The sequence below is a fragment of the Furipterus horrens genome, unplaced genomic scaffold, assembly GCF_987537825.1.
Source record: "Furipterus horrens unplaced genomic scaffold, mFurHor1.1.pri manual_scaffold_17, whole genome shotgun sequence".
Classification (NCBI taxonomy): Eukaryota; Metazoa; Chordata; class Mammalia; order Chiroptera; family Furipteridae; genus Furipterus; species Furipterus horrens.
Window position 1 is genome coordinate 28,110,079 of NW_028327187.1, and position 26,475 is coordinate 28,136,553.

General features: G+C 40.1%; 1 protein-coding gene across 3 annotated transcripts in view; it reads left to right on the forward strand.

Annotated features, from left to right (window-relative positions):
• The window catches only part of ZDHHC9 (zDHHC palmitoyltransferase 9), a 47,455-nt gene extending 28,503 nt beyond the window's left edge, over window positions 1–18,952 (forward strand). For 2 of the 3 annotated variants that reach the window (XM_090264556.1, XM_090264557.1), the window contains exons 5-10: window positions 2,097–2,234; window positions 3,131–3,177; window positions 3,952–4,056; window positions 5,352–5,455; window positions 5,862–5,958; window positions 14,997–15,199. In XM_090264556.1, coding sequence (XP_090120682.1) covers window positions 2,097–2,234; window positions 3,131–3,177; window positions 3,952–4,056; window positions 5,352–5,455; window positions 5,862–5,958; window positions 14,997–15,113 — 608 coding nt within the window. In that variant the 3' untranslated portion in view covers window positions 15,114–15,199. Of the gene's footprint in view, window positions 1–2,096; window positions 2,235–3,130; window positions 3,178–3,951; window positions 4,057–5,351; window positions 5,456–5,861; window positions 5,959–14,996; window positions 15,200–16,952; window positions 17,011–18,755 lie in introns of those variants that run through there. The other variant, XR_016508582.1, reaches the window with a different exon arrangement.
• The last annotated feature ends 7,523 nt before the right edge of the window (window positions 18,953–26,475 follow it).

Sequence of the window (26,475 nt, forward strand, 5' to 3'; positions counted from 1 at the left end):
CTGGTGTGTCTCAGTGGATTGAACGCTGGCCTATGAACCAAAGTTTCACTGGTTCGATTTCCAGTCAGGGCACATGCCTGGGTTGAGGGCCAGGTCCCTGGTAGGGGCATGTGAGAAGCAACCACACATTGATGTTTCTCTTCCTCTCTTTCTCCCTCCCTTCCCCTATCTATAAAAATAAATAAATAAATTTAAAAAATATTGAACTTGAATTTCTGTGCATATCTCTATTTCCTTATGAGAAATTACTGAAAAATGGACTTACTGTGCTAAAGGGGTGTGAGCACTGTTAAGACTCTTGATACATACTGCTAAATTGCTTTCAAGAAAGGTTCTTTCAATTTATATTCCTGCCAACAGTATATTAGAGTGTCTATTGTACCTTATTCTCTCTAGCACTGGATATTATTTTCATGTTCTTGTTTTCGCACTGAATTATTATTGAAACTGAAAACATTTAAGTATATTTATTTAAAATAAAAAATATTTTATTTTTTAAAAAATTAATTGAGTTTTAGAGAGAGAGGGAGAGAAACATTGATTTGTTGTTCTACTTATGTATACATTCATTGGTTGCTTCTTGTATGTACCCTGGCCAGAGATCAAAGCCACAACCTTGGCTTATCAAGACAACACTCTAACTGAGCTATCTGGCTAGGCTTAAAATTTGTTAATGATTGACTTTAGATAGAGTAAAGGAGAGAGAGGAGGGGAGGGAGGGAAAGTGACAGAAAGGGGGAGAGAGAGAGAGAGAAATAGAGAGAGGGAGACATTGATTTGTTATTCCATTTAGTTATGCATTCATTGGTTGATTCATGTATGTGCCATTACTGAGGATCAAACCCACAACCTTGGCGTGGCTAAATATATATTTATATGGCATTTATTAACCAGTTGTTTTTGCCTTTTGACTATTTTTTGAAGGAGTATTTGTATTTTATTATTGATCTGTAAGAACTTTTCATAAACAAAGACAAAATTTACATACACTCTGGTTGGATTTTTTCTCTTAATTTTCTTTGTAGTATTTTAAACATATATAAAATATTTTTAAAGTTTCTGGAGATAAATCTATTTTTTGTCATTTGTGTTTTTTCCCCCATTACTTTTATATTCAAAAAGTCCTCCATGTATGGGATAAATGTTCATCTATTCTTTATGGTTACTTATGGTTTTACTTTGTTTTTTACATGTAACTCTTTAATTCATCTGGAATTAATTTTTATAAATACAGTCATACCTCGATACTCATCGGCTTCAGAACTTATCAAACCCTGTACTTGTCACATTTTGACGAGAACAAAATATTTCAGCACTTGCGCTTGTTCAGGACTTGTTGCACTTGCTAGAACTTGTATTAGTCATGAAGCCAAGAGAAAATGTTTCATTGTTCTGTACTTGTCGTTTTCCGTACTTGTCATGAGTTCTGGAACAAATTAATGATGAGTACTGAGGCACCACTGTAGTGTGAGGGGAAAAAAAATCTAACCTTGTTTTCCACCAAATAACCAATTGTCTGAGTTGTTTATGGAAAAATATTTCCTTTTACCACTGAATTTGTAATGCTGCCTTTATTACACAGTAAATTCTTATATATCCTAGGGTCTGTTTCTGGGCATTTTCTATTCCATTAAACTAAACCACGTTATTTTAAGTATTGTAGTTTTATAGTTTTTTACTAACTGGGGGTTAAGAAAAACCATGCTACTAATTTTTTTCAAAAATTCTTTGGCTATTTTCACCTATTTATTCTTCCTGAACTTAGTAGGCCCACTTACTAAGATTTTTCTTTGGAAAAGCAAAGTCTCTGCTGTTAACTGGTAGGGAGACAGATCACTTAACCTCTCAGTTCCTTAGTTTTCTCATTGGTAAAATAGGGAAAAGAATATCTTCTTTTGCTCAACTTCCAGGGTGATTGTGGGGATCTAATGAGATGGCTATGAAAACATTGTGAAAAATAGAGACCAGTTTTTTTTACAATTAAAATAGGCAATGATCCCAGGGTCTTTGAATTTTAGTTATTCAAATGTGAATGGTATGCCTGCACTGTCTTTTGGAGATGTTGGCACTAGATTCTCTCTTTTTCACCCCCGCAGAGCGCTTCGACCATCACTGCCCCTGGGTGGGGAATTGTGTTGGAAAGAGGAACTACCGCTACTTCTACCTCTTCATCCTTTCTCTCTCCCTCCTCACCATCTATGTTTTCGCCTTCAACATCGTCTATGTGGCTCTCAGTGAGTATGCAGGGCAGTGGCTGTTGTTGGAGTTGGGTGGGGTGGGAGGAAACTTGAAGACAGCATAGGGGAATGGTTGGGTTTCCTGGCAGGACTTTACCATTGCAAAGGTGCCTTAGGACCAGTTAGAAATGAGTACTACCATCTCCTCTTGAGCAGGGGTCCAAACCTCAGCTCACATCAATGAGTATTTACTAAGTGTGTTGACCTTCTCACTGGCCTTCTTCTGGGGAACGAGGCCTTAATAACTGGTCTATACCCAGAATACTGAGCATTTTTGAGGTGATCCCAAAGGTTTGGGTGTATTTTGGCTGTCTGCATCCTCTCTTCTTCTGCCGTGTAAGACCTGCCTTGTGCTAGGTGGTAGAAGGTTATAGCAGAGAAATGCCTTTTAGTATCTCATGGTGTGCACATACACCTAAACACACATAAATTAGCAGATAATAAATAAGGGCAGATGGGATGTGGAATTAAAGGAGTGGTCTTGATCAAGACAACTTCCTGGGAAGAGATGAATTCTCAGCTGGATTTTGAACAAGGGATGACATGGATCGTTGAGGAGAGAGGATTTTTTCTTGGATATTTCTGATTTATTTCATCTATGATTGAATACCCGCTCCATGCCTATAGTTGTGGGCTAGGGAAAAGGGAGAGGAGCCAGATGCCTAGCTTCTGCCCGACTCTAGACCAGTGCTGGGTCCTGCACTGGAGATGTGAACCCTTTAGTCAAGGGACTACCTGCTTGGGGGTGTGAGTCCCTTGTCTGAGTGAGGGCTTATCTCTTGCCAGCTTGTAACAAGGGATAGGGAGGAAAGGAAGTGAGTAAATACTAGGATAAGTGTGCATTTTTTTACTAAGGTCACTAATTTTTTTCTCTACTCCTCCCAATTTCATAGAATCTTTGAAAATTGGCTTCCTGGAGACGTTGAAAGAAACTCCTGGAACATATCCTCCCTGGCAGTATGGCCCTGTGAATCCCTTTTAAATTACTTTCCAGCATGCTTTCTCTCTGCAGTTCTCTCATCATCTCATTTTTCAGATGTCAGAGAGTGCCAAAGTCTAAAATAAAAAAAAAAAAAAAGTAATCTTAGTGGTAGCAACCAGAATGGAAGATGGCCAGGGACTTAAAGGGTGGTCTTTTCTTTACCCCCTTCTCTACTGCCTCCTTCCAATTCGTTCTGATCCCATGTTCAGCCCTGCCTCATCTAGGGGGCTGTCTTTGCCTCAATATACCTCTTATGTCACTTGCTGGAAGTCTACCTTCATGTTATAGCTAAGGCTAATTTTGTACAGGTGTTGCACCTCTGAAAAGGAGATTCAGATGGGATTTCTAGGAATCGCATTCTATTTTTCCCACCATTTTTTCATTTATAAAGTTTATTTTTTGATGCATTTTTCCATTGACAGTGATGGCCGTCATTGCTTAGCTTTGACCCTCTCCTAAACATACCTTTCAAAAAGCTAATGATGAAAAAACAGAGAAACAGTTAAATACACTAGACATGTTAGAGAGTTTACTCATAGTGAATAGATAGAAGTCCTTTACCTGTCATAAGGGATGTACTCAATGAGTTTAGAATTCATCTGTTATGTATGGATACTTGGCCATTTGTAATATATGTTCTGAGAGGAAAAGATGGTATGACTGATGCCAAGAGAAGGGCTGAAGCATTGAGTCTGTTTGTGTGGCTTCTCCAACATTCCTTAACATCACCTCACTGTTCTAGAAGTACTCATTTGCTTCTTCACACTCTGGTCCGTCGTGGGACTGACTGGATTTCACACTTTCCTTGTGGCTCTCAACCAGACAACCAATGAAGACGTGAGTCAACTTTCCAATCCCCTCATCACATATTCTTTTCCCCAAAGCCTATTCTCTTGTTACTTGCTAGAGAACTGAGCCTCCAAGGACTAGGAGGTCGAGGCAGGCAGAAATCTGGTGTGGGAGATTGTTAAATCTGATGTGTGGAAGAGAAAGTAGACTGCTTTGTTTGGAGCTGAATGCCTGTAGAGCGTTAGGAAGAAGAGATTGAATGGTTGGGGGAGAGAAGATACAAAGCCTTTGGCTATTCATAGATCTTTAAAGGCTAGTTGGTGCCCCTAGATTTTGAATGGACAAAGACAGGTGCACTGAGCAAATCCTTGCTTTTTAAAAGTTACCAATTAATCCATGTCCATTGCAGAAAATCAGAAAATACAGATGGCCCTGGCTGCTGTGGCTCAGTGGATTGAGCTTTGGACTGCAAACCAAGTGTTGCTGGTTCAATTCCCAGTCAGGGCACATGACTAGGTTGCCCATCAGGTCCCTAGTTGGGGGCATAAGTGAGAGGCAACCACACGGTGATGTTTCTCTCCCTCTCTTTCTCCTTTCCCCTTTCTCTAAATAAAATAAAAAATAAATAAACAAATAAATAAATAATTAAAAAAAAAGAAAATACAGATGAGCAAAAAATAGCAAATAAGTCCCTGTAACTTTACCTCCTATACATCACCATTGTTAATGGTATGATTTATAGTGTTCTAGACTTGTTCCAAAATTTGTTTATGTGAATATATATTTTGTATTTTTATTTTTTTACTTAATTTTTATTGTTTACACTACTACATATGTCCCATCCTCCCCCCCTTGCTCACCTCCACCCAGCCCTCACCCTACCCCCTTCCTTCAGGCCACCACAACACTGTTGTCTGTGTCCATAGGTCATGCATATATGTTCTTTGGCTAATCCTTTCATCTTCTTTCATCCAGTCACCCCTCCTCTATCCCCTCTGACAGCTGTCAGTCTGTTCCATGTATCCATGCCTCTGTTTCTATTTTATCCGTCAGTATATTTTGTATTTTTAAATGAAAATAAATTATCTGCTTTTTTTTCACTCTATTGTGGACATTTTCATATGGCTGTGCATTGTATTTCTTTTTTTCTATTGTGGTAAGATACTCATTATATAAAATGTACTATCTTAACCATCTTTAAGTGTACAATTCAGTGGCATTAAGTACATTCATGATGTTGTGCAACCATTACCATTATCTATCTCCAGAACTTTTTCACCTTCCCATGCTGCATGTATTCTTCAACATAATTTTTAATGTAAGCCTTGGCTTTTATCTTGCAGATCAAAGGCTCATGGACAGGGAAGAATCGTGTCCAGAATCCCTACAGCCATGGCAACATTGTGAAGAACTGTTGTGAAGTGCTGTGTGGCCCCTTACCCCCCAGGTACTCAGGGGACTAGAAGGTCCTGGGACTCTTGGGACAAGCAACTCCACCAGATCCTGTTACCTGGTGTGATACCTTCTTCTGAATGTGACCTCTTGGTGTCAAATAGGTCTTCCCAGGGATTGTCCCTTGGTGCTATATCTACATGGAGCATACATGGACCATGGACTGGTTGTTTTGAAGGGATGACCTTTCATTTTTATTTCATTTATTTTTTTCCCTGGTTAATGTGGTGTTTTCTGGTTTGTGGAAGAAAAAGTGAGTGGAAGATAGAGGCATGTGCTAGGATCAGGCTAGGTTGCCAAAGGGCAGGTTTATGTTTTCTGGTACAAACAGTAACGTTCTGTGGATGGGTGGCTGGAGGGGTGAATGTGAATTGTTTTATTAACTGTCCTATCTCCTTCAGTGTGCTGGATCGAAGGGGTATTTTGCCGCTAGAGGAAAGTGGAAGTCGACCTCCTAGTACTCAAGAGACCAGTAGCAGCCTCTTACCACAGCGCCCAGTAAGTGTTCCTGATTTTAAGACTTAAAAAAAAAATAATTTGTTTGTTTGTTTATTTTATTTTTAGAGAGAGAGGAAAGGAGAAAAAGAGGGAGAGAAACATCACTGTTGACTTTAAGACTAAGGCTACGTTGGTGATGGAGGGTGCAGGCTAAATTTATACCTCAGAGATATAATTAGGCAATTTCGTGTCCAATTGCTCCAGCTTCCCTTCCTCTGCTTCTGCTGTGACATTGCCTCAGATCTTTGTGCCCTTGAGGTAGATTATGATCTAATCATTTCATTGACATTCTTTGCCAGCCACTATGCTGATGTGGGATATGCCAGTGAACAAGGCAAACCACGTCCTTGCTCTCAAGGAACTCATCGTCTAGTGGGGATGAGAGAGAAGAAAAACGGGCTGTTGCTCCATGTTGTGAAAAGTGCCTTGATGAGGGAAGCATTAGGTACTATAAGAGCAAAGATAGGGGCTGGATTTAGTGGTATAGATACCTTGGTAGATGTGGGCTTCCTCACTGGAATATGCAGATGTTGTGGGAACTCTCCCAGCTGTTCTGCTCAAGATGTACTTTATAAAGTATGTTCCTAAAAGTTTATTATTTGAACTTTCTTTTTAAATAATAGCTCTATTGAAATATAATTCACATACTATAAGTTCCTTATTTAAAATGTATGATTCACTGTTTTGTAGTATATTTACAGTTATACAGTCTTGTCAACAATTACTTTTAAAAACATTTCATTTGCCCTCTCAAAAATCCCTGTACCCATTAGCAGTTATCTCCCTTTCCCCCCAGTTCTCCTAGCCCCATCTCTGGGTAACTACTAATCTACTCTTTTTTGTGCTATAGATTTGCCTCTTTTATATATTTTGTACAAATTAAATCATATAACATATGGTCATTTGTGACTGGCTTCTTTCATTTAGCATAATATTTTCAAGGTTCATACATGTTGTATTATGTAGCAGTACTTCATTATTTTATATGGCTGAATAACATTTTTATTGAATTTAGTGGGATAACATTGGTTAATAAAACCATACAGGTTTCAAGTGTACAACTCATGAAACATCATCTGCATACTACATCATAAGCTTACCACCCGAAGTCAAATCTCTTTCTATCCCCATTTATCCCCCCTTTGCCCACTTCAACCTCTCTAGCTGAATAATATTTCACCATATGAATAGACCATATTGTATTTATTCATTCGTTAATCAGTGAACGCTTAAGTTGTTTCCACCTTTTGGTTATTAGGAATAATGCTACTATAGCAGATCATTCATGTACAGTACAAGTTTTTGCATGGACATGTACGTTTTCATTTCTTTTAGCTATATACCTGGGAGTGAAATTGCTGGGCCATATGGTGACTGTTTAACATTTTGAGGCACTGATAGACTGTTTTCTAAAGTGGCTGCACCATTTTACATCTCCACCAGTAGCGTATTAGGATTCTGATTTCTCCACATCCTTGGCATCACTTATTTTCTGACATTTAGCAATCCCAGTGGGTGTGAATTAGTATCTCATTGTGGTTTTAATTTGCATTTCCCTGATGACTAATGATGTTGAGCATCTTTTCATGAGCATACTGGTCATTTATGTATCTTTGGAGAAGTGTCTATTCAGATCCTTTGTTCATTTGGGTTTATTTATTTTTTTTTTTACTGTTGAGTGGTAAGAATACATTATGTGTTTTATATACAAGTCTCTTATCAGATATATGATTTCCAACTGTTTTCTTGCATTCTGTGGGTTGTCTTTTCGCTTTTTTGATGGTGCCATTTAAAAGCCTTAAATTTTGATATCCAATTCATCTTTATTGTTGTTGTTGCTGTGCCTTTCGGGTTAGATCTAAGAGACCATTGCCTAATCCAAGGTCTGGTCTTGAAGATATATGCCTCTGTTTTTTTCTAAAAGTTCCATATTTTTAGCTCTTACATTTAGGTCTTCGATTCATTTTGAGTTAATTTTTATATATGGTGTGAGAAAGGGGGTCCAAATTCTTTCTTTTGCATATGGCTATCCAGTTGTCTCAGCATCATTTGTTGAAAAGACTATTTTTTCTCCATTGAATTGTCATGACACCTTTGTCAAAAATCAGTTGACTGTAAATGTGAGTTTGTTTTTGGACTCGCAATCCTATTCCATTGATCAATATGTCTATTTTTATGCCAGTACCACACTGTCTTTGTTACTAGTGTTGTAGTAAGTTTTGAAATTAAGAATTGTGAGTCCTCCAACCTTATTCTTTATTTATTCAATTGTTTTGGCTACTCTGGGTCCCTTGGATTTTCATATGAAACTTAGGATCAGCTTGTCAATTTCTGCAAAGAAGCCAGCTGGAATTTTGATGGGGATTGCATCAAATCTATGGATCAATTTGGGGAGTATTGCCATCCTAAGAAGATTAAGTCTTCCAAGCCATTAACATGGATTTTCTTTTCATTTATTAAGGTCTTCTTTAATTTTTTTCAACAGTGTTTTTAGTTTTCAGAGTATAAATTTCATACTTTTGTTACATTTATTTATAAGTATTTTAATATTTTTGATGTTACTGTAAAAGAATTTTTTTTCCTAATTTTATTTTTGGATTGTTGTTTGAGAGTATATAGAAATACAAATGATTTTTGCATATTGAGCTTATATCCTGAAACTGTGCTGAACTTGTTTTTTAGTTCTATATGATAGATTTTAGTAAATTTGAACTTTCATGGAAAAAAATAAACAGATGCGACTACATCAGACTAGAAAGTTTTTGCACAGCAAAAGAAACCATCAACAAAATAAAAAGGGAACCCACTGAATGGGAGAACATATTGGCCAATGATATATCTGATAAGGAGTTAATTTCCAAAATATATAAAAAACGTATACAACTCAACACCAGGAAGACAACCAACCCAATTAAAAAATGGGCAAAGGACCTGAATAGACACTTCTCCAAGAGGACATTCAGATGGCCAGTAAACATATGAAAAGATATTCAACATCAGTAATCATCAGAGATGCAAATTAAAACCACAATGAGATATCACTTTACACCTTCCAGACTGGCTTCCATTAATAAATTGACAAAAAACAAGTATTGGCGAGGATGTGGAGAAAAGGAAACCCTTCTGCACCATTGGAGGAATGTAGATTAGTGCATCCACTGTGGAGAACAGTATGGAGTTTCCTCAGAAAATTAAAAATGGAACTGCATTTTGACTTAGTGATCCCACTTCTGGAATATATCCTAAGAAACCCAAAACACTTATTCAAAAGAATACATGCACACCTTATGCTCATCACAATGTTATTTGCAATAATCAAGATGTGATAACAGTACAAGTGCCCATTAATAGCTGAGTGGATTAAAAAAGCCATAGCACATTTACACAGTGGAATACCACTCAGCCATAAAAAAGAAAGAAAATTTTGGATATCGTATGTAGCAATATTTTTACTGATATATCTCCTAAGGCAAGGGATATAAATGAAAGAATAAACAAATGGGACTACATCAAACTAAAGAGTTTCTGCTCAGCAAGAGAAAACATCAGCAAGATGAAAAGGGAACCAACCGTATAGAAAAACATATTTGTCAGTGATACCTTAGACAAGGGATTGATCTCCAAAATATATAAAGAATTTACACAATATTTAGGACTTCCAGCCAAGATGGAGGCTTAGACAGACACGCTGTATCTCCCTCTGAACTAAGAAAGAATACAGCTACCTCAAAACTAGAGACAATAAGTTCCAGAAAACTGAGCTTAATGGAAGTCCAACAAAAGAAGATATAAAGAAGAAATACTCATCCAGACAGGTAGGAGGGGCAGAGCTGGGCCAGAGAGGATGTGGTGTGGTGGCAGCAGCAGGTCAACAGAAAGCACAGTCACACATTTAAAAAAACAGGGAGGCACACTTGGGGAGTGCTCCTAGCACCAGACCAGACTGCAGAGCTCACAGTTCCAGTGCCGGGGAAAATAAAGCCTCATTGCTTCTGACTGTGCAAACTAGTGGGGGTTGGGGTGGAGGAAGAAACTGCCGGTCTCTCAGTAGAGTCCACTTGTTTAAAGGACCCCCATGGTCCTAGAACATCCGCAGACCCACCCACTCTGGGAGCGAAGTCCAGGGCAACAGCTAGAGAGGTGCCAGTCCCATACAGAAGTGGTAGCAGTGCCTGGAAAAGGGGCAAGTGCTGAGCAAGCAGAATTGTTCCCTCTCAGACCCCTCTCCCACATACAGTGCCACAACTTGGTGAAATGGGCTAGTCATACTGATGAATAGCTAAGGCTCTGCCCCTTCCAATGTAACAGATGTGACAGCTCTACCTAAGACACAGAGGCAAACAAACACAGGAACCTGTCAAGATGAGGAGACAGAGAAGTTTGGCCTAAAAGAGAGAATGGATCAAGGTTACAGGGGAGAACTAAGTGATGAGGAGAGAGCCAACCTAACAGACATAGAGTTCAAAACACTGGTGATAAAGATGCTCACAGGCTTGACAGATATGCTTAAGTATGGCAAACACATAAGCAAAGAAGTGAAGGCTATGCTAAATGAAATGAAGGAAAATTCACACAAAACCAATGGTGAAGGGAAGGAAACCGGGGTTCAAATCAATGATTTGGAATATAAGGAAGAAAAAAAAAAAAACAGTACAATCAGTACAGAATGAGGAAGCAAGAATTGAAAATAATAAGGAGAGGCTTAGGAACCTCTGGGATAACTAAACATGCCAGCATCCAAATCATAGGGGTGCTAGGAGAAGAGGAAATGCAAGAAATTGAAAGCTTATGTGAAAAAACAATGAAGGAAAACGTCCCAAATTTGGCAAAGGAAATAGACATACAAGTCCAGGAAGCATGAGAGTCCCAAACAAGCTAGACCCAAAGAGAACCACACCAAGACACATCGTAATTAAAATTCCAAAGGTTCAGGTTAAAGAGAGAATCTTAAAAGCAGCAAGAGAAGAGGAGCATTACCTACAAAGGGGTACCTATAAGACTCTTAGCTGATTTCTTAAAAGAAACTTTGCAGGCAAGAAGGGATTGGCAAGAAGTATTCAAAGTGATGAAAAGCAAGGACCTACAACCAAGACTACTGTATCCAGTAAAGCTATCATTTATAATGGGAGGGCAGATAAAATGCTTCCCAGACAAGGTAAAGCTAAAGGAGTTCATCATCACCAAGCCATTATTATATGAAATGTTAAAGGGACTTATTTAAGAAAAAGAAGATCAAAACGTTGAACATTAAAAGGACAACAATCAACAACTGAATCTAAAAAATAAAAACAAAATCCAACTAAGCAGACCAGATTAAGAACAGAATAATAAGTATGGGGATTATTTGGAGGGTTATCAGCTGGGAGGGGGAAGCAGGAGAAATGGGAAAATGGTTCAGGGATTAAGAAGCATAATTGGTTGGTACAAAATAGACAGGGGGAAGTTAAGAATAACAAAGGAAAGAGTGAAGCCAAAGAACTTATATTCACAACCCATGGACATGAACTAAGGGGGGTGGGATTGCTGGAGGGAAGGGAGGTACTGGGCAGAGGGGAGCAAAGGGGAAAAAATTGGGACTACTGTAACAACCTAATCAATAAAGTATACTTAAAAAAAGAACTTATATGTCTCAATGCAACGAAGACAGGCAATCCAATTAAAAAATGGGCTAAGAACCTGAACAAACACTTCTCCAAAGAGGACATACAGAGGGTCCATAGACATATGAAAGAATGTTCAACATCACTAGCCATCAGAGAGATGCAAATAAAAACCGCAATGAGATACCACTTCACATCAGTCAGAACTGCCATCATCAACAAATCAACAAACAACAAGTGCTGGTGAGGATGAGGAGAAATGGGAACCCTCCTGCACTGTTGGTGGGAATGCAGACTGGTGCAGCCACTATGGAAAACGGTATGGAATTTCCTCAAAAAACTAAAAATGGAATTGCCTTTTGATCCAGTGATTCCACTGCTAGGATTATATGTGAAGAATTCTGAAACACCAATTCAAAAGAACCTATGCAACCCTATGTTCATAGCAGTGCTATTTACAATAGCCAAGTGCTGGAGACAGCCTAAGTGCCCATCTGCAGGTGAGTGGATCAAAAAACTGTGGTACATTTACACAATGGAATACTATGCAGCAGAAAAAAAGAAGGAATTCCTACCTTTTGCGACAACATGGATGGAACTAGAGAGAATTATGCTTTGTGAAATAAGCCAGGCAATGAAAGACAAATACTGTATGGTCTCACCTAATACAGGAAACTAATGAACAACACAGACAAATGAGAAAAATTGAACCAGAGGCATGTAAACAAGAGGCATGTAAACAAGAAACAGACTGACAATGACTGGAGGGGAGGGAGGAGGGGAGAAGAAGGTAAGAAGGGGAAGGGTTTAGTCAAGGAACATGTATAAATGACCCACGGACATGGACAAGGGAGTGGGGATAGACTGTGGGAAAAGGGGTGGGCGGAGTGAGGCAGAGCAATGGGGGAAAAATGGGACAACTGTAATAGAAAAACAATAAATAAATAAAAAATTTTAAAAAGTCTCATAAAATAATAGTGAATACCAACACCGGGGGCAAAAATATTTGCAAAAGAGTTTTTCCAATATTTAAAACTATAATTACTTAGAAACTCCATATATTAATTTAATAAAATCTAAAAAAAAAAGTAGCTCTTATCTTTTGCAACAGCATTAATAGACCTGGAGATTATTATGCTAAGTGAAATAAAGTAAGCCAGTCAGAGAAAGACAAGTATCATGTCGTCTCACTTATATGTGGAAGCTAATGAATAAAATAAACTGACAAAATAGAAAAGGAGGCATGGATACATGGAACAGACTGACAGATGTCAGAAGGGAGAGAGGTTGGAAAGAAGGTGAGGGGATTAAGCAAAAAAAAAAAATATATATATATATATCATCGTCGTCGGCAGCCGTCCGTCTCGAGAGACGATGGTGTAGCTTCTTAAGAGTCTATCTGCACCGCCGAGAATGGCTGTGCAGTCCGACTCGGGAGTGACACGGTATCTGTCTCCTCCCGTGTTGAATCGACATCTTGTGATGACGCTGAAGCTACAGAGCCTGGGCAGGGTGATATGGAGGGTCTGCTGTTGCCCATGCAGCAGACCCCCCCTCTCTTCGCAGCTGAAGGGTCCAAGGGAAAGACGGAGTCGATACAGCTTGGCTTCAGGTGCGCCGCAGGAGTTTCCGGTGTTGACTACAACGTCAAACCGCCTTAGGGACTCCGGCTTCGGATTTTCTGTCAGGGTTTACTCCCTTAGCCTTTCCCCTAAAGAGGTATGCCGCAAGGCAGCGGAGGTTTTTTGGAGTCAGAGTTTTCCTTCTCTGATGTACCCTGACTGGAAGATCGAACCAGCGACACTTAGCTCGCAGGCCGACGCTCAATCCACTGAGCTAAACCAGCCAGGGCATATATATATGGTACGTCCAGAAAGTATCCAACCGTGTAATGTGAAAAATAGACATTTATTGAAGATAATTTGTGCATAGGACAATGATGCCTCAGTCCCCTCCAAAGTAGGGCCCTTGGGACCTCACCCAGTTCTACCAGTTGCCATCATCAGCTGCCAGTCGTATTTTCCTGAATCTCACCAATGGTCTGAAATCTCTTCCCTTTCAAAGGTGACTATAGTTTTGCAAAAAGCCAGAAGTCTCAGGGTGCCAAATTTGGGCTGTAGGGGGGATGCGTCACCTGGGTGATTTGATGTTTCTCTAAAAAACTCTGCACGAGACATGACGCATGAGTGGGTGTGTTGTTATGATGCAGCTGCCTATTACCAGTTGCCCATAGCTGCGGCCGTCTGAATCATCAGAATAGTTTCTGTAAAAGAATGTTCAAGCTTAATGTGAAATTTGATTCAGATTCATTGCTCTACTTGCTCAGTCATTTTGAATGTGACAGCCACACAGTACACATGCTCACTCAACGGCTTCTACTGTCCCCACTGACTAGTACAGTGAAGTTGTCATTATTCACACATGCACATTCCAGTTCAGTCTCATTGGCTGCCAGGGTACGTCAATGTCACACAAATGTTCTCCTTATATTCACAATGGCTGAAGTGTGTGTGTGTGTGTAAAACATATAGACACAGAAAACAGTATGGTGACATAGACAACAGTGTGGTATTAGCCGAAGGAAAGTGGGGTGGGGGTAGGTGGAGGTGGGCAAAAGGGGAGAAAATGGGGATGGAAAGAGACTTTGCTTGGGGTAATAGGTGCATGATTCAGGGTGCTGATGACGTTTTGTTGAGTTGTACACTTGAAACTTGTATGGTTTTGTGAACCAATGTATTCAATAAGGAAATAAATAAATAAAAGAGAATCCTACTTTTCAGTGAATGCTTTTTGTAAGGTAGATAATTGTTCTCTACTGTGCTTTTCCTAAATTTTGAATTTTCTTTTTTGAATTACAGCAAACCCATTTTTATACATTATTATCTTCATTTTGAATATCATGTTTCTGATAAGTCTGGTCTTAAATCATAACAATTCAGGTTAGTAATTCTCAGTTGGATGTTGGGAAGGGTGATATTTTAGAATCACTCTGGGGGCATTTTGAAACGACATATCTCATTTGAAATCTTTGCCACCCCACCCTCTTTGGTTTAAAATCACTGTTTAAGTGAACCAAGTATTAGGGCAGAAACAAGATTGAGAGCCACGGGGTCAGGCCTTGTTAAGCAAGTACATTTTAACATTCTGTTGTGAAAGAGAGGTACTTGTGTAATTAGTTGTGGTCTTTATTATTATTGCCATGCCTAACAGTGGAAGCATCTCTCCACAACAGTTAAGAACTCAAATAAACATCAGTTGCACTCTGCTAAGAAGACAACAATATTCTGGTCTTGGTTCTGAGTTTGGTGTCAGTGGTTGCATACCTATAACATCAGTGTGGTTAATGGGTTCAGAGGAAAGACTCAGTGTCTACTGATTATTTCCATATGGATTTTGAGGACAAGCTTTGTATTTAATTTGATGTCTTTTCCTTCTCAGGCCCTAACAGAACATCTGAGCTCAAATGAGATGTTGGAGGACACCAGCACACCTGAAGAGATGCCACGCCCGGAACCCCCAGAGCTATCACAGGAGGTGGCCAAAGCTGAGAAGTAGCCTGTCTATGGAACAGACTTTTGCATTTAATTAGGGCTGTGAGAGATTTAAAGTGAGAAGATAAACCTGAGACAGAGAACAAGTAAGGTGTTTTTCTTTGGTTTTTATTCACCCAATAGCACACAGGCATTTTCTTGCTGCAAGTTTTTTTTTTTTTTAATTACAAGCTCAAGGCAGTCACAGAAGATATCAGTGACCTCTGGTAACTGGACAAATGGGTCTTTGGGCCTCAGCACTGTTTTCCATGGCCTCAGCCACGGAATCTTCTTGGACTCCCCTTTCTTCCCTTCAGATCTTAGCTATCCTGCTTGGGGTGGTTGGTCCAATTCTGGGGTTAAGGATTCTTGAGACTGGCTCAAATCCTCTCCGGCTTCTGCATGGCATGAGTTGAGAGGCGATCACAGAGAACTCTGGCCAGGGAATCCTAACTGGATTCTTGGGATCTTCAGAATTGAAGAGGATGGCAAGTGGGGTTGGAGGATTCTCTTGGCTATAAAGTGCCACCATTGCCAACAAATCCTTTCAGAAATGGGTCAGGTAGCTTCCACTTGTATTTATTCATGTAGTTTCTTCTTTCTCTCCCATCCACTCTCTAACCCCCAAGCCCTACTCTTTCCCAGTTAGATATATGTAAGTATTTTAAGTATAGATAACAATTGACATTTCTTGTAGACTACCCAGAAACTTTTTAATACCTGTGCCATTCTCAATAAGAATTTATGAGATGCCAACAGCATCGCCCCTTGCACTCTCTGTCTCATCTCTCCTCCTTTCTCATTAGCCCCTTTTAATTTCTTTTCCTCTGACTCTTGCTCCCATTAGGAGCAGGAATGGCAGTAATAAAAGTTGGCACTTTGGCAGTTCCTTTCCTCAGAGGAATCCCAAGTGTGCACTTAAACATTACCCGCCCCCGGATTCCCCGTGTGAGGCCTGGAGAGGCCCTGAATGCACAAAAGGGGAAACCAAGGCACAGAGAGGCTCTCCTCTCCTCTCCTCTCCTCTCCTCTCCTCTCCTCTCCTCTCCTCTCCTCTCCTCTCTACTCCCTCTGTGTCTATTCAAAAAAGGAAAAGAAAAGGCGACTAGTACTTCCATTAGGCCTCGGCTGAGTGAGGAGGGAAAGCCCAGCACTGCTGCCTTCCCGGGTAACCCGCTCCAAGGCCTTGGCCCACCTTGGGCTTGGTAACCACAGCGAGGGCTTCTGCCAAGCTTCACTCTTCCAGCACTTCCACCTGCAGAGTCCCAGAGCCACTTCACCTTGGGGGTGGGCTGTGACTCCCCACCCCATTCAGCTCTGCTCAGGACCTGCTCTATTTCAGGGAAGAAGATTTATGTATTACATGTGGCTATATTTCCTAGAGCACCTGTGTTTTTCTCTTCCTAAACCAGGGTCCTGTCTGGATGACTTATGGGGAGGGAGAAGTGTAAATCAGAACTTTTAATCTATTTGAAGCTGATTAAACTGTGTCTAATGCAAACTACCTGCCTCCTCCTTCCCCTTTACATTTCAAGAATCATCATGAGGGGATGTGTGTCTTTGTGTGGTAGGGTGGGGTTGGGGTGGGGATTGAAGGGGTTGCTAGTTACTACCTATAATTTCATTTTCCAGGGGATCCTTGGGTTGGAGAGATAGTGCCCAAATTCTCCATTGATTTCTACTACATTCTGGGCCAAAGCTTACCTTATTCTGGACTATAAAGAAAGGGATTTCAAGGCAATATACAGTGTTAGCAAGATGGGGAGGATCAAAGGATATATTAACTTAAGAGAACAAGTTCTTTATTGAGATATTGTGTTTATGCGGACGGATGCTGTTAATTGTAGATTCTTGGTTATTATAGCAGGCTCATCAGGACCTCCCCTGGGAAATACTTTGTTAGTCATCTTTTACAAGTGATGGTATGTATTTCATTTTAAATGGTCTATAATCAAGACTCCTTACCAATTCCTATCTCACTATTTGCAGTTAATCAGAATTAATGAAATTTGGCTGCTTCCAGGTTTTTCCTCTATGCCTTTTTATTTTCCTCATAACAGGATTTCAGTTTAGCAATTGAGAGAGAGAGAGAGAGAGAGAGAGAGAGAGAGAGAGAGAGAGAGAGAGAGAGACACTCTGACTCAGATTCCTCTCTTCTCTGCCTCTACCATTCTCTTTCTGGCTCTCTCAGTTTGTCCTTGTTACATTTTAGTTAGTTCAAAATACGGCCAAGCCTGGAGAGTTTGGAAGCTATTAGATTTTTCCGGTTAACTTGTAACTCAGATGAATCCTTTTTTGGTCACTTCTCAGCCCATCTTCTCTCTTGGATAGGATGGATTTATCTCCTCCCTTAATTTACCTCAACCACTCTTCTGCTGACCCTTAGGCCAGTCACGAGCTTTCTCTGTTTAAGATGATGGGTCGACATGGAAATCTCTTACCTCTAGTATGAAATAATGTTTTTTTTTAGGTTTCTGCTTTTTCATACTTCCTGCCCTTTTTCTTTACCTGTATAAATCTTCTGTATTTAAGACCTTGGCCTGAAGATCTATTCCATTTGTACCATGCACCATCCTGGACTGTCCTTCATCTGAGTCCTGATCAGAGGGGAGGTTGAAGAATTGGGTCTTTCAATGGCCTGCATTCTCTCCACCTCTTCCCTTCCTTTGTATTCTTTAAATTTCCTATGCACCCTGCTTCCCCAGGCAAGGGATGGTTGACACATATCCAAAACCTCTGGGGGTTTGGTGAGATTTGGCTATTTGTGGCTATTTCTTCATGTCCATTTGGCTTTAAGGCCCTCCTGGCCTTAGCAGACAACATCCTCTCCCCCTTTGCTTTTTCCCCTCCGTGGCAAGTGGTGGGTTCTTATTCTATAGCAGCTAAATTCCATTCTTCCTGCCCTAACTTTCCTGCCATTACCCCCGAATCCCCTTTCCCACTTACCAAATTGCTTTACCTTGTTGGGGAAAGAAAAAGTATTTTGCTTTTAAATCTATTTTCTAACTTATATGCAATTTAATATGTAAATCTCTGCACTTTTGTGTGAGGCTATGAATATGTATGTGTGGTGGGGTTTTCATTCTCTGGTATTTCTTAATAAAGAAATCTTTCTTTCCGGGGGAAGCCAGTTAACAAAGGAGACTTGAATGGTTTTAGAAATACAGGGATATCTGCTTCTTTGTGCTTCTTCCTCATTTCTTTACTCGTGCCTAGCATGAGTGACTGGCCCTGTCCCCCACCTTTTGACCCCCTTCCTTTGAGAGGTCCCTCAGCCTAGTGGGGCAGAGAGAAGGTCCTATCCTGTGTCTGGTACCCCTCTGGGATCACTTGGATTGGCTCAAGGGGTAACCTAGCAACCTAGTCCCCATCCTTCTCCCCATGGCCTGGCCCTGTTAGTCCTTTTATTCCAGCTCAGTTGATTTTATACTTCTGGCACTGGGGCCAGGCTAGGGAAAATCACCAAGGGATCACAGTAAATGATATTTAAAAATGATAATTTGCTCTTATGCCTTGGTGCTATTAAAGAAGAGCAATGTTTCTAATAATTCAAAAAGCATTTGTGCCAGTTTTGAGAATACATTCTAGGAATTGCTTGCTGTTATTAAGTGATAGGTTTTAGAAATAGTATCAAAGGCTAAAACTGTGAATATCGTTACTTTTAAAGGATGGAAGCCCAACTCACAAAAAAAGAAGTCATTGTAGATTTCATGTTTCGAATAAACATGAAAGAGGAATGGGAACTGGAAATATGTATCTGTAAACTTTTGAATGTCATATAGGACATCAATGTAAGTGGGAAAACCTAATGTAATTAACTGGGCCTAATTATTACACAAATAAATACAATATGTTTTTATAATATTAATATATACACTGAATTTCTAGGAATGCAACCATTGTGTAAACTGAGGGAAGATGGTACTTTGTTTTGTTCAGAACTTGACCAAGAGTTGTGACTTTTGAATATCATGTCATCAATAGCAATGCCACTCATGGATTTTTTGGTTGCCAATACAACATACCTGTATTAATCTTCTTTTATAACAGTTGAATTCACAGTGAATCTACATATATAAATGGAAGCATCTGACTACTTCCTTATATCTTTAAGTATAGTCTTGCCCAGGCATTTACATATTGAAATACATATTATTTTATTATAAACCACTTTTCTTTTATTTCTCCTTTATATTATTGTTAGTATATTGTATTGCTCTTCTGGAAATTATGTGTATATGCAGGTTATATTAACTATGAAATTCCTCTTAGTGTGGCAAAGGGTGCATTATAAAATACTGTATATACCTAGGAAGGGTTGGGGCTGGTAGAGGTGAGAACCATTGGACTAGATCATCTCTAATATTCCTTTCTACTTCTAAATATTTGGAAAACTTAGAGAGAAAATAAACAAACCTCTTCCTCCCTTCATACCTTTAATGTGCTTTTAAAAAATAACACATACCCATTATTAAAAATTTGGAAAGTACGGGAAGTAAGAAGATCTTTAAAAAAATCACCCATAAACTCATTACTAAAGTATAATAATCACTGTTAATGTTTTGGTATATTTCTTTCTTGTCTTTTTGGTGCATGTATGTTTTTAAACATAACTGAAATTCAACTGTGAATATAGTTTTATAATCCTGCTATTTTTACTTGTCATTTTTCATATCATTAGAAATTCCTTGAGAATATTTCCTAATGATTCCATAATATGTGCATAACCTTTCCCCTATTGTCAGACATTTAGAAGTTTCTAATTTCTTATTTTTTTTTTACTGAAAACTAGTTCTATTTTAAAATTAAGTGCATAGCACTCATCTAGTTCCATTGGTATAGACTTTAGCACCATACTCTCCATTTGCAATTAATGTCATAATGGATGCATTTTGGTTTACAATCTGTGTATGAGTAGTGTTTGGTTAGTGGACTTTAGTAAAGCCTTTTATACATATCATTAATCTCTTCACAGTACACATCTAATGATGATCTGGTAATCTCAGAAAAAAAAAAAGACCTACTTTAAAGACTAATCAATAAATTAAACAAAATGAAATCCACATTAACTTCCCCCGCCCACATCCCCAAAGCTAGCAGTTGTGAATTGTATTTATACAGAGATCTAATGTTTAAAAAATAGTTCTGGTTCTCCAAGCACCCCATCTTACCCCACCCTGGGTATGCAGCAATAGTAACCAGTTATTTTTATTCTACCCCCCCAAATTAATCCAGTGTTCTTTAGTTTTTTAAAATTTAAACTGAGAAAGTGTTGTTATAAGCTTTTAAAGAGGTATATTCTATAACAAGAATGCCATTTAAATCAGTCAATAAAAGCATTTGACAATACATTAAATTACTATAGGCACCAGTTGTTCTTTCAAGTTGAGATCTCTATCCCAATATCTTACATTCATAGTATTACTGAGGTAGGTAAAATACTGAAAATTGGACTCCAGGTTGCTGGGTTCTGAAAGTGAATATGAAAGACATATTCTTTTGAACCTACTTCCCCTCACATAATTCAAGTTCTCTTGAGTTAAGAACTACCAAAATCCAATTAGAAGCCTTCTCTAAAGAGGAAGAATGATGATAGTTTCAGAAAACAATTTTCTTGCTTGACAACTGTCATGTGAGTGTTCTTACCTGAATGGTTTTTAAATTTTTATGTACGAGACTAATAAATTCACATCATGCCCTATGTACTCGATTTCTTATTATTGTATATAATGTTGTGATGAACTTCTTATCTATGGGCATATCTGAGATTGTTTCCTTAAGATAGATTCCTAGAAGTGGAATTACTGAGTCAAAGTGGGTGTTCTTTGGAAGGCTTTTGACAAATATGGTCAAATTGCTTCATAGAGAGTCTGTCCCAGTTTATCCTGCCAAGTAGTGTCTCAGAGAGCTTGCTTCATGTCTCATTGAAATATTTAAACACATCTCATTTAAACATTCTGTAATTTGATAGTTGTAAACTGGTATCTCAGTGTCACTTTAATGAGTTTAAACATTTTCTGCACCTCCCCCTGCCTTAGGTTTCTTGACATTTGTATTCTGTAACTTGGCTGTCCAAATCCTGTGTTTATTTTTGTTCTGGTATTAGAGGGTTTTCTACTTGGGTAATAAACGAGAGCTTGATAGCTCACACTCCACCACGTGCCAGGCAGGAAATGAGGGAGCCATGATTTACAAGTGGTTTTACAACTCTGGAAGCTGGAGTATAATTACCTCCCTAACATTCCATGACCCTTCACTTTCTTAGAGCCTGCCACCCCTGTCCATTTCCAGCTACTGGACTATTCCAACATGGCTAAAAGGGTTGTAGTTTTTTGCTCAAATTAGAAACATGATGTGTATTTGTCATAAAACCTGGGCTCTGTTGAATATCACTGAAAGGAACATACTGATCATATAGTCCATGCCACTTGCACTCACTCTTGCTCTCTCATTGAATTAAGTGCTGTGACTTACCATAGGTCACATAAACAGTTACTGGTAGAACCAGATGACTTGACTCCCTGTCCAGAGAGCTTTCCAGCATAATTCAGATAAAGGGGTTTGAGTAACTTTATGTGTCACTTGAATGAAATGAGCAATTCTCTTCTGAGTTGAGAACCAGCAACAATTTTATATATATTTTTGCCACTTTGGATTAATTTGACCAATGATGTCTCCATTATAGACACATGGAGGGCTTACTATAAACAGTTGAGCTGATATGGGGGGGGCTTTTGGGTTTTGTTTTAAACTTAAATCTCTTAACTCTCCAGACACCTGCACTTAGGTTGAACTGATGGTGGGGTTTCTTTAGCACAGGAAGTCAGGAAGTTGCCTTGTCGGGTTCCCACAGTCAAGTTGGCTGTCCCTTTGTGAGGGCCACTGCCCTGGGCTCTTTCTGACGCTATCCCTGGCAGGTCCCAGGGGCAATGGTATACAAATGCTATATTGGTAACCGTGAAGTTATAGGAAAAGGTGAAGCCTACATATCAAGTGCTATAGAATTCTATTTATTTAAGGCCTTCCTAGAGGAGGAGTCTTGGCTGAGTCTAGAGGGGAGGCAGTTCCTTCCCACTTGATTGTGTTGTTGGCTGAATAATATAGAATGAGGCCGAAGTTGTGTGAGAAGCTAAGGTAGCCTCTATTGTGAAGGAGAGCCACTTCTTTTCCCCAGCTGAGAAACCTTATACCTCATCCTGAATTTCCTGACTTGGCAAGGGGGAAAGTGTTGGATCTCATTGAGACTATAGTGATCAGTGCCCATTTTTTTCCCTTTAAAAACCTTTTTTAGCTCTGGTTTTAATGCCCTTGGTCTTTAATGGCCCCACTGCAGCCTGTCACTTATGTGAAAAACCTGGGCAGGGGTCTCTATGACTGAGAGCTTGAAGCAGTGGCTGGGGCCTGTGTTAGACCATGCTGTTACAGGATCTGGGGAAATTTGTGGAGGTTAGAGCCTTCATCATGGGGTTTTGGAGTAGCTGATCAGAACCTATCTGGAGAAGTCTAAGGCAAGATCATGAGAAATATAGGCAGCAAGTAAGAGGGGAGATAGTTCAGCTGGGATGTGCTGATACCCTCAGCTGCTTCTCCTTCTTGCCCAGGAGAAAGAAGGCACCTCTAACATTGAATTAGAAATGAGTTGACTGGACTCTAAATCTTTCTTCTTGAATCAGGCCTTTATCCTTTTCCTTCTAGCAGCCCATGAATGTCCAAAGGAGTTACTGAAAACAAGTCTAATATCCAGGGCTGATTACTGTGCTCTGAACTAGGGAGAGCCAGGCTACTCCAGACTCCTTAGGTGGGCTTTCTCTGCATCACCAGCCTCTCTGGTCACCAAAGCTGGCACCCTTTACCCTGAATCCCAACACTGTCTTGGACCTTGGATATCAATTTGTCTCTGACTATAGAAGTTACTATGTGGACAAATACATATCAACAGGGCCTTTGTGCCTGGTCTTGAGCTTAGTACTCTGGGGGCTACGAAAGGTCAAAAGCCACAATTTATTGTCACTATGTGCCAGGAACTTTATAAATACTATCATTTATTTCTCTAACATTATTTTTTAATTAAATTATTTTAAAAACTATTTAATTGAAATATAATTGACATATAACATGGTATAAATTTAAAGTGTCCAGTGTGTTGACTTAATACATTTATATTTTGCAATATAGATCATTATTCTTATTTTACAGAAAAGAAATGCATATGTATGGCTCTTGATCACTACACTAACCTTGGGTCCAAAGTAAAACTGGCCTTGAAGGGAGTGAAATGCAGGTAGCAGGGTGTTGAGGATTTAGGGGATCTGACATGCTATTACTCACTGAACACTGATTTTATAGGGATTTTACATTCTCTAGTTCATTCAATCTTTGTAACAACCCTTTGAGGCTGATTATGTTATCCCCACTTTATTGATGCAAAAAATGAGGCTCAAGGAGGTTGAGTGACTTGTCCAAGATGACTCAGCTAAGTGAGTGACAAAGCCAAGACTTGAACTCAGGTGGGCCCTAACTCCTAACTGCTATGCCTCACCTGCCCTAGAGGAGTTCCACTTGCTGTCCCCAGGCCCTGGAGGACTCAAGGGCAGAAGAAGAACCCCACTGCCCTCTTGAACCAGTCTATCCCCGTTATTCCAAGGGGAGCTAGAGAGGCTACAGCTGCCTGTGCCTCTTGACATTCCTGGCTGAGAGTGGGGATATAAAGTCCCCATGTGTGAAGACAGCCTCTTGGACATCAGATCTTGGTTTGCTGGGCTCAGGGAGTCTTGGCACCTTCTAGATGTCCATGGAGCTGAACAGGAGGTTCTGTCAGCCCTACCTGGAAGAAGAGCAGTGAGCCTGGGCTGTAGCCCCACCTGGCACTGCCTTTTTGGCCCTTCAGACCCTGGCCTGCAGTCTACATTTCCTTGTTGTCCCTTTACACCTGCCCCTCTCAGGGTCCTGCAAACATTAGAGTCCTAGCAAAACTGCCTACTTTCAGCTTGTATTCAGCTTGCAGACCAAAATGGGGCCTGATAGCTCTTAGACACCCTTCTGATCCCCTCCCCAAGGCAGGGGAAGAGTTCAAAATATACTTTTCTCAGTCTGACTTTTTCTGATATTTTTGCTTCCCCAGCTTAGACCTAATAAATAGGTGCTACTCAGGGTTTTAGCCCTGGCTGGTTTAGCTCAGTGGATTGAGCGTTGGCCTGCGAGCTAAGTGTCGCTGGTTCGATCTTCCAGTCAGGGTACATCAGAGAAGGAAAACTCTGACTCCAAAAAAAAAACCTCCGCTGCCTTGCGGCATACCTCTTCAGGGGAAAGGCTAAGGGAGTAAACCCCGACAGAAAATCCGGAGCCGGAGTCCCTAAGGCGATTTGACGTTGTAGTCAACACCGGCAACTCCTGCGGCGCACCTGAAGCCAAGCTGTATTGACTCCGTCTTTCCCTTGGATCCTTCAGCTGCGAAGAGAGGGGGGGTCTGCTGCATGGGCAACAGCAGACCCTCCATATTACCCTGCCCAGGCTCTGTAGCTTCAGCGTCATCGCAAGATGTCGATTCAACACGGGAGGAGACAGATACTACCATGTCACTCCCGAGTCGGACTGCACAGCCATTCTCGGTGGTGCAGATAGACTCTTAAGAAGCTACACCATCGTCTCTCGAGACGGACGGCTGCCGACGACGACGACTCAGGGTTTTAAAAAGTTTAGGAACCTCCTCTGATGAGGTCTCCTTGGTGTGTGTTGGGGGGGACTTAAAACACTTTGGGCATTATTCACTCCCCACTCCCCATCTTTACAGAAGCCTGTGCCAAAAGCAGCAGGGTAATGACTTTTCTTCTACCCCAAATTGGAGGCCAGAGGCTTGGGCCTACTGATTTATTTGTTTTTGTTTTTTTCCAAAAATTAAAATATTTTTCTTTTAAAAATAGATATAAAAATAATAGATACTTTTGAAATTGAAATAAAACAAGAATGTAGGAAGTGAACACTTATCTATCACTCATTCAATCCCACCCTACTTCTCCTTACAAGATCATCGCTGGTTAACATTTGGTGTAGATCTTTCTGGTCTTTATTCTTGTGTATGTTTTCCTTTTCTTAGATAAAAATGGAATCACTCTATAAATAATATTTTAGCACTCATTTCTTCCCCATGATATAGCATGGACCTATTTTACAACATGAATGTTTGTACATTATATGTATAATTTTAAAATTTTAAATTAAACAATAAAAAAAGAAAAAGATTTTTCCTGTGTCATTAAATATTTTTTCTACAACATCATGTTTAATGACTCCATGGCATTGTGTGAACAGACCATAATACATCTAACTAATTCCCCATTCATGTTGTTTGCAGTGTCTTACAGACAAAGTTGTCACAAATATCTTTGTTCATATATCTATGTGTACTTGTGTGGCTCTTTCTGTGGATCGAATCCTTGGATGGGAATGCCTGGGTCCATGGGTGTCAAAGGTATATTACAGAGGGTCAGATTGCCCTTTAGAGGGCTGGGGAGACTCCTACTCAACTTCCTACTCAACTTCTTCAAACTTCTTTGTGCTCAGTTTACTCCTCTGTAAACTGGGAAGGTGATGGTATTGTACCTACCTTGGGGATACCATGATTATATGAGAGAAGAAATGCAAAGTGCTTGGTGTCTGGCAAATGTGTCAGTACTCACTCAATCACAGCCATTATTCAGTACCATTGGGGCTTTGAGGTCTTTTGGGCTCCTCCTTGTTTCTTTGGTGAGGATAATGCTTATAGTTCCTGAGACTCACAGCCACTAATGGCAGCAGAACAAGTGTAACTGAGAACAAAGCCTGAAAGCAGAGTGGCCTTGTCTTCACCCTGCTGGCTGCTCTCACTCCAGTTTGCCCTCCCTCATGCAGTTAGTGCTGGCAGAAATAAAAGAAGCCAGGGTTTTTAGTCTCTATCCTATCTTCTGAGAGATGGTATAGCTTCAGTGAGCACAGGTTGGGCCCAAGAAGAGGTGGCCTCAGAGGAAAGATCCAGCTGAATCCAAAGTTCTCTTCTTGGACACTGGACAACCCTCAGTTCAGGCCCTTCCTCACTGGGATAGAGGTTTTCAAGGCTCTTTTAAGTGAATAGTTCTTGGAAGAGAGAAATAACTACTCCCAACTCTTACACCCCAGCAAGGCCTGTGGACCCAGGAGCCTGAGCTCTGGTGGTGGCTGGTTAGTGGGAAGGACAGAGCCAGCGAGGGCTTCAAACTGGAGCTTTAGGTCATCAGGGTCAAAGAGCATCTTTAGGGAAAGGACAGATGGTCCTGAAAGGACAATGGAGGACATTTTGCTGAGTCCAGCTTTGAAGGAGACTGGTCGGTCCCCCCCAACCCACTTTTCATAAGAAAGATATTTGGAGATGGTAA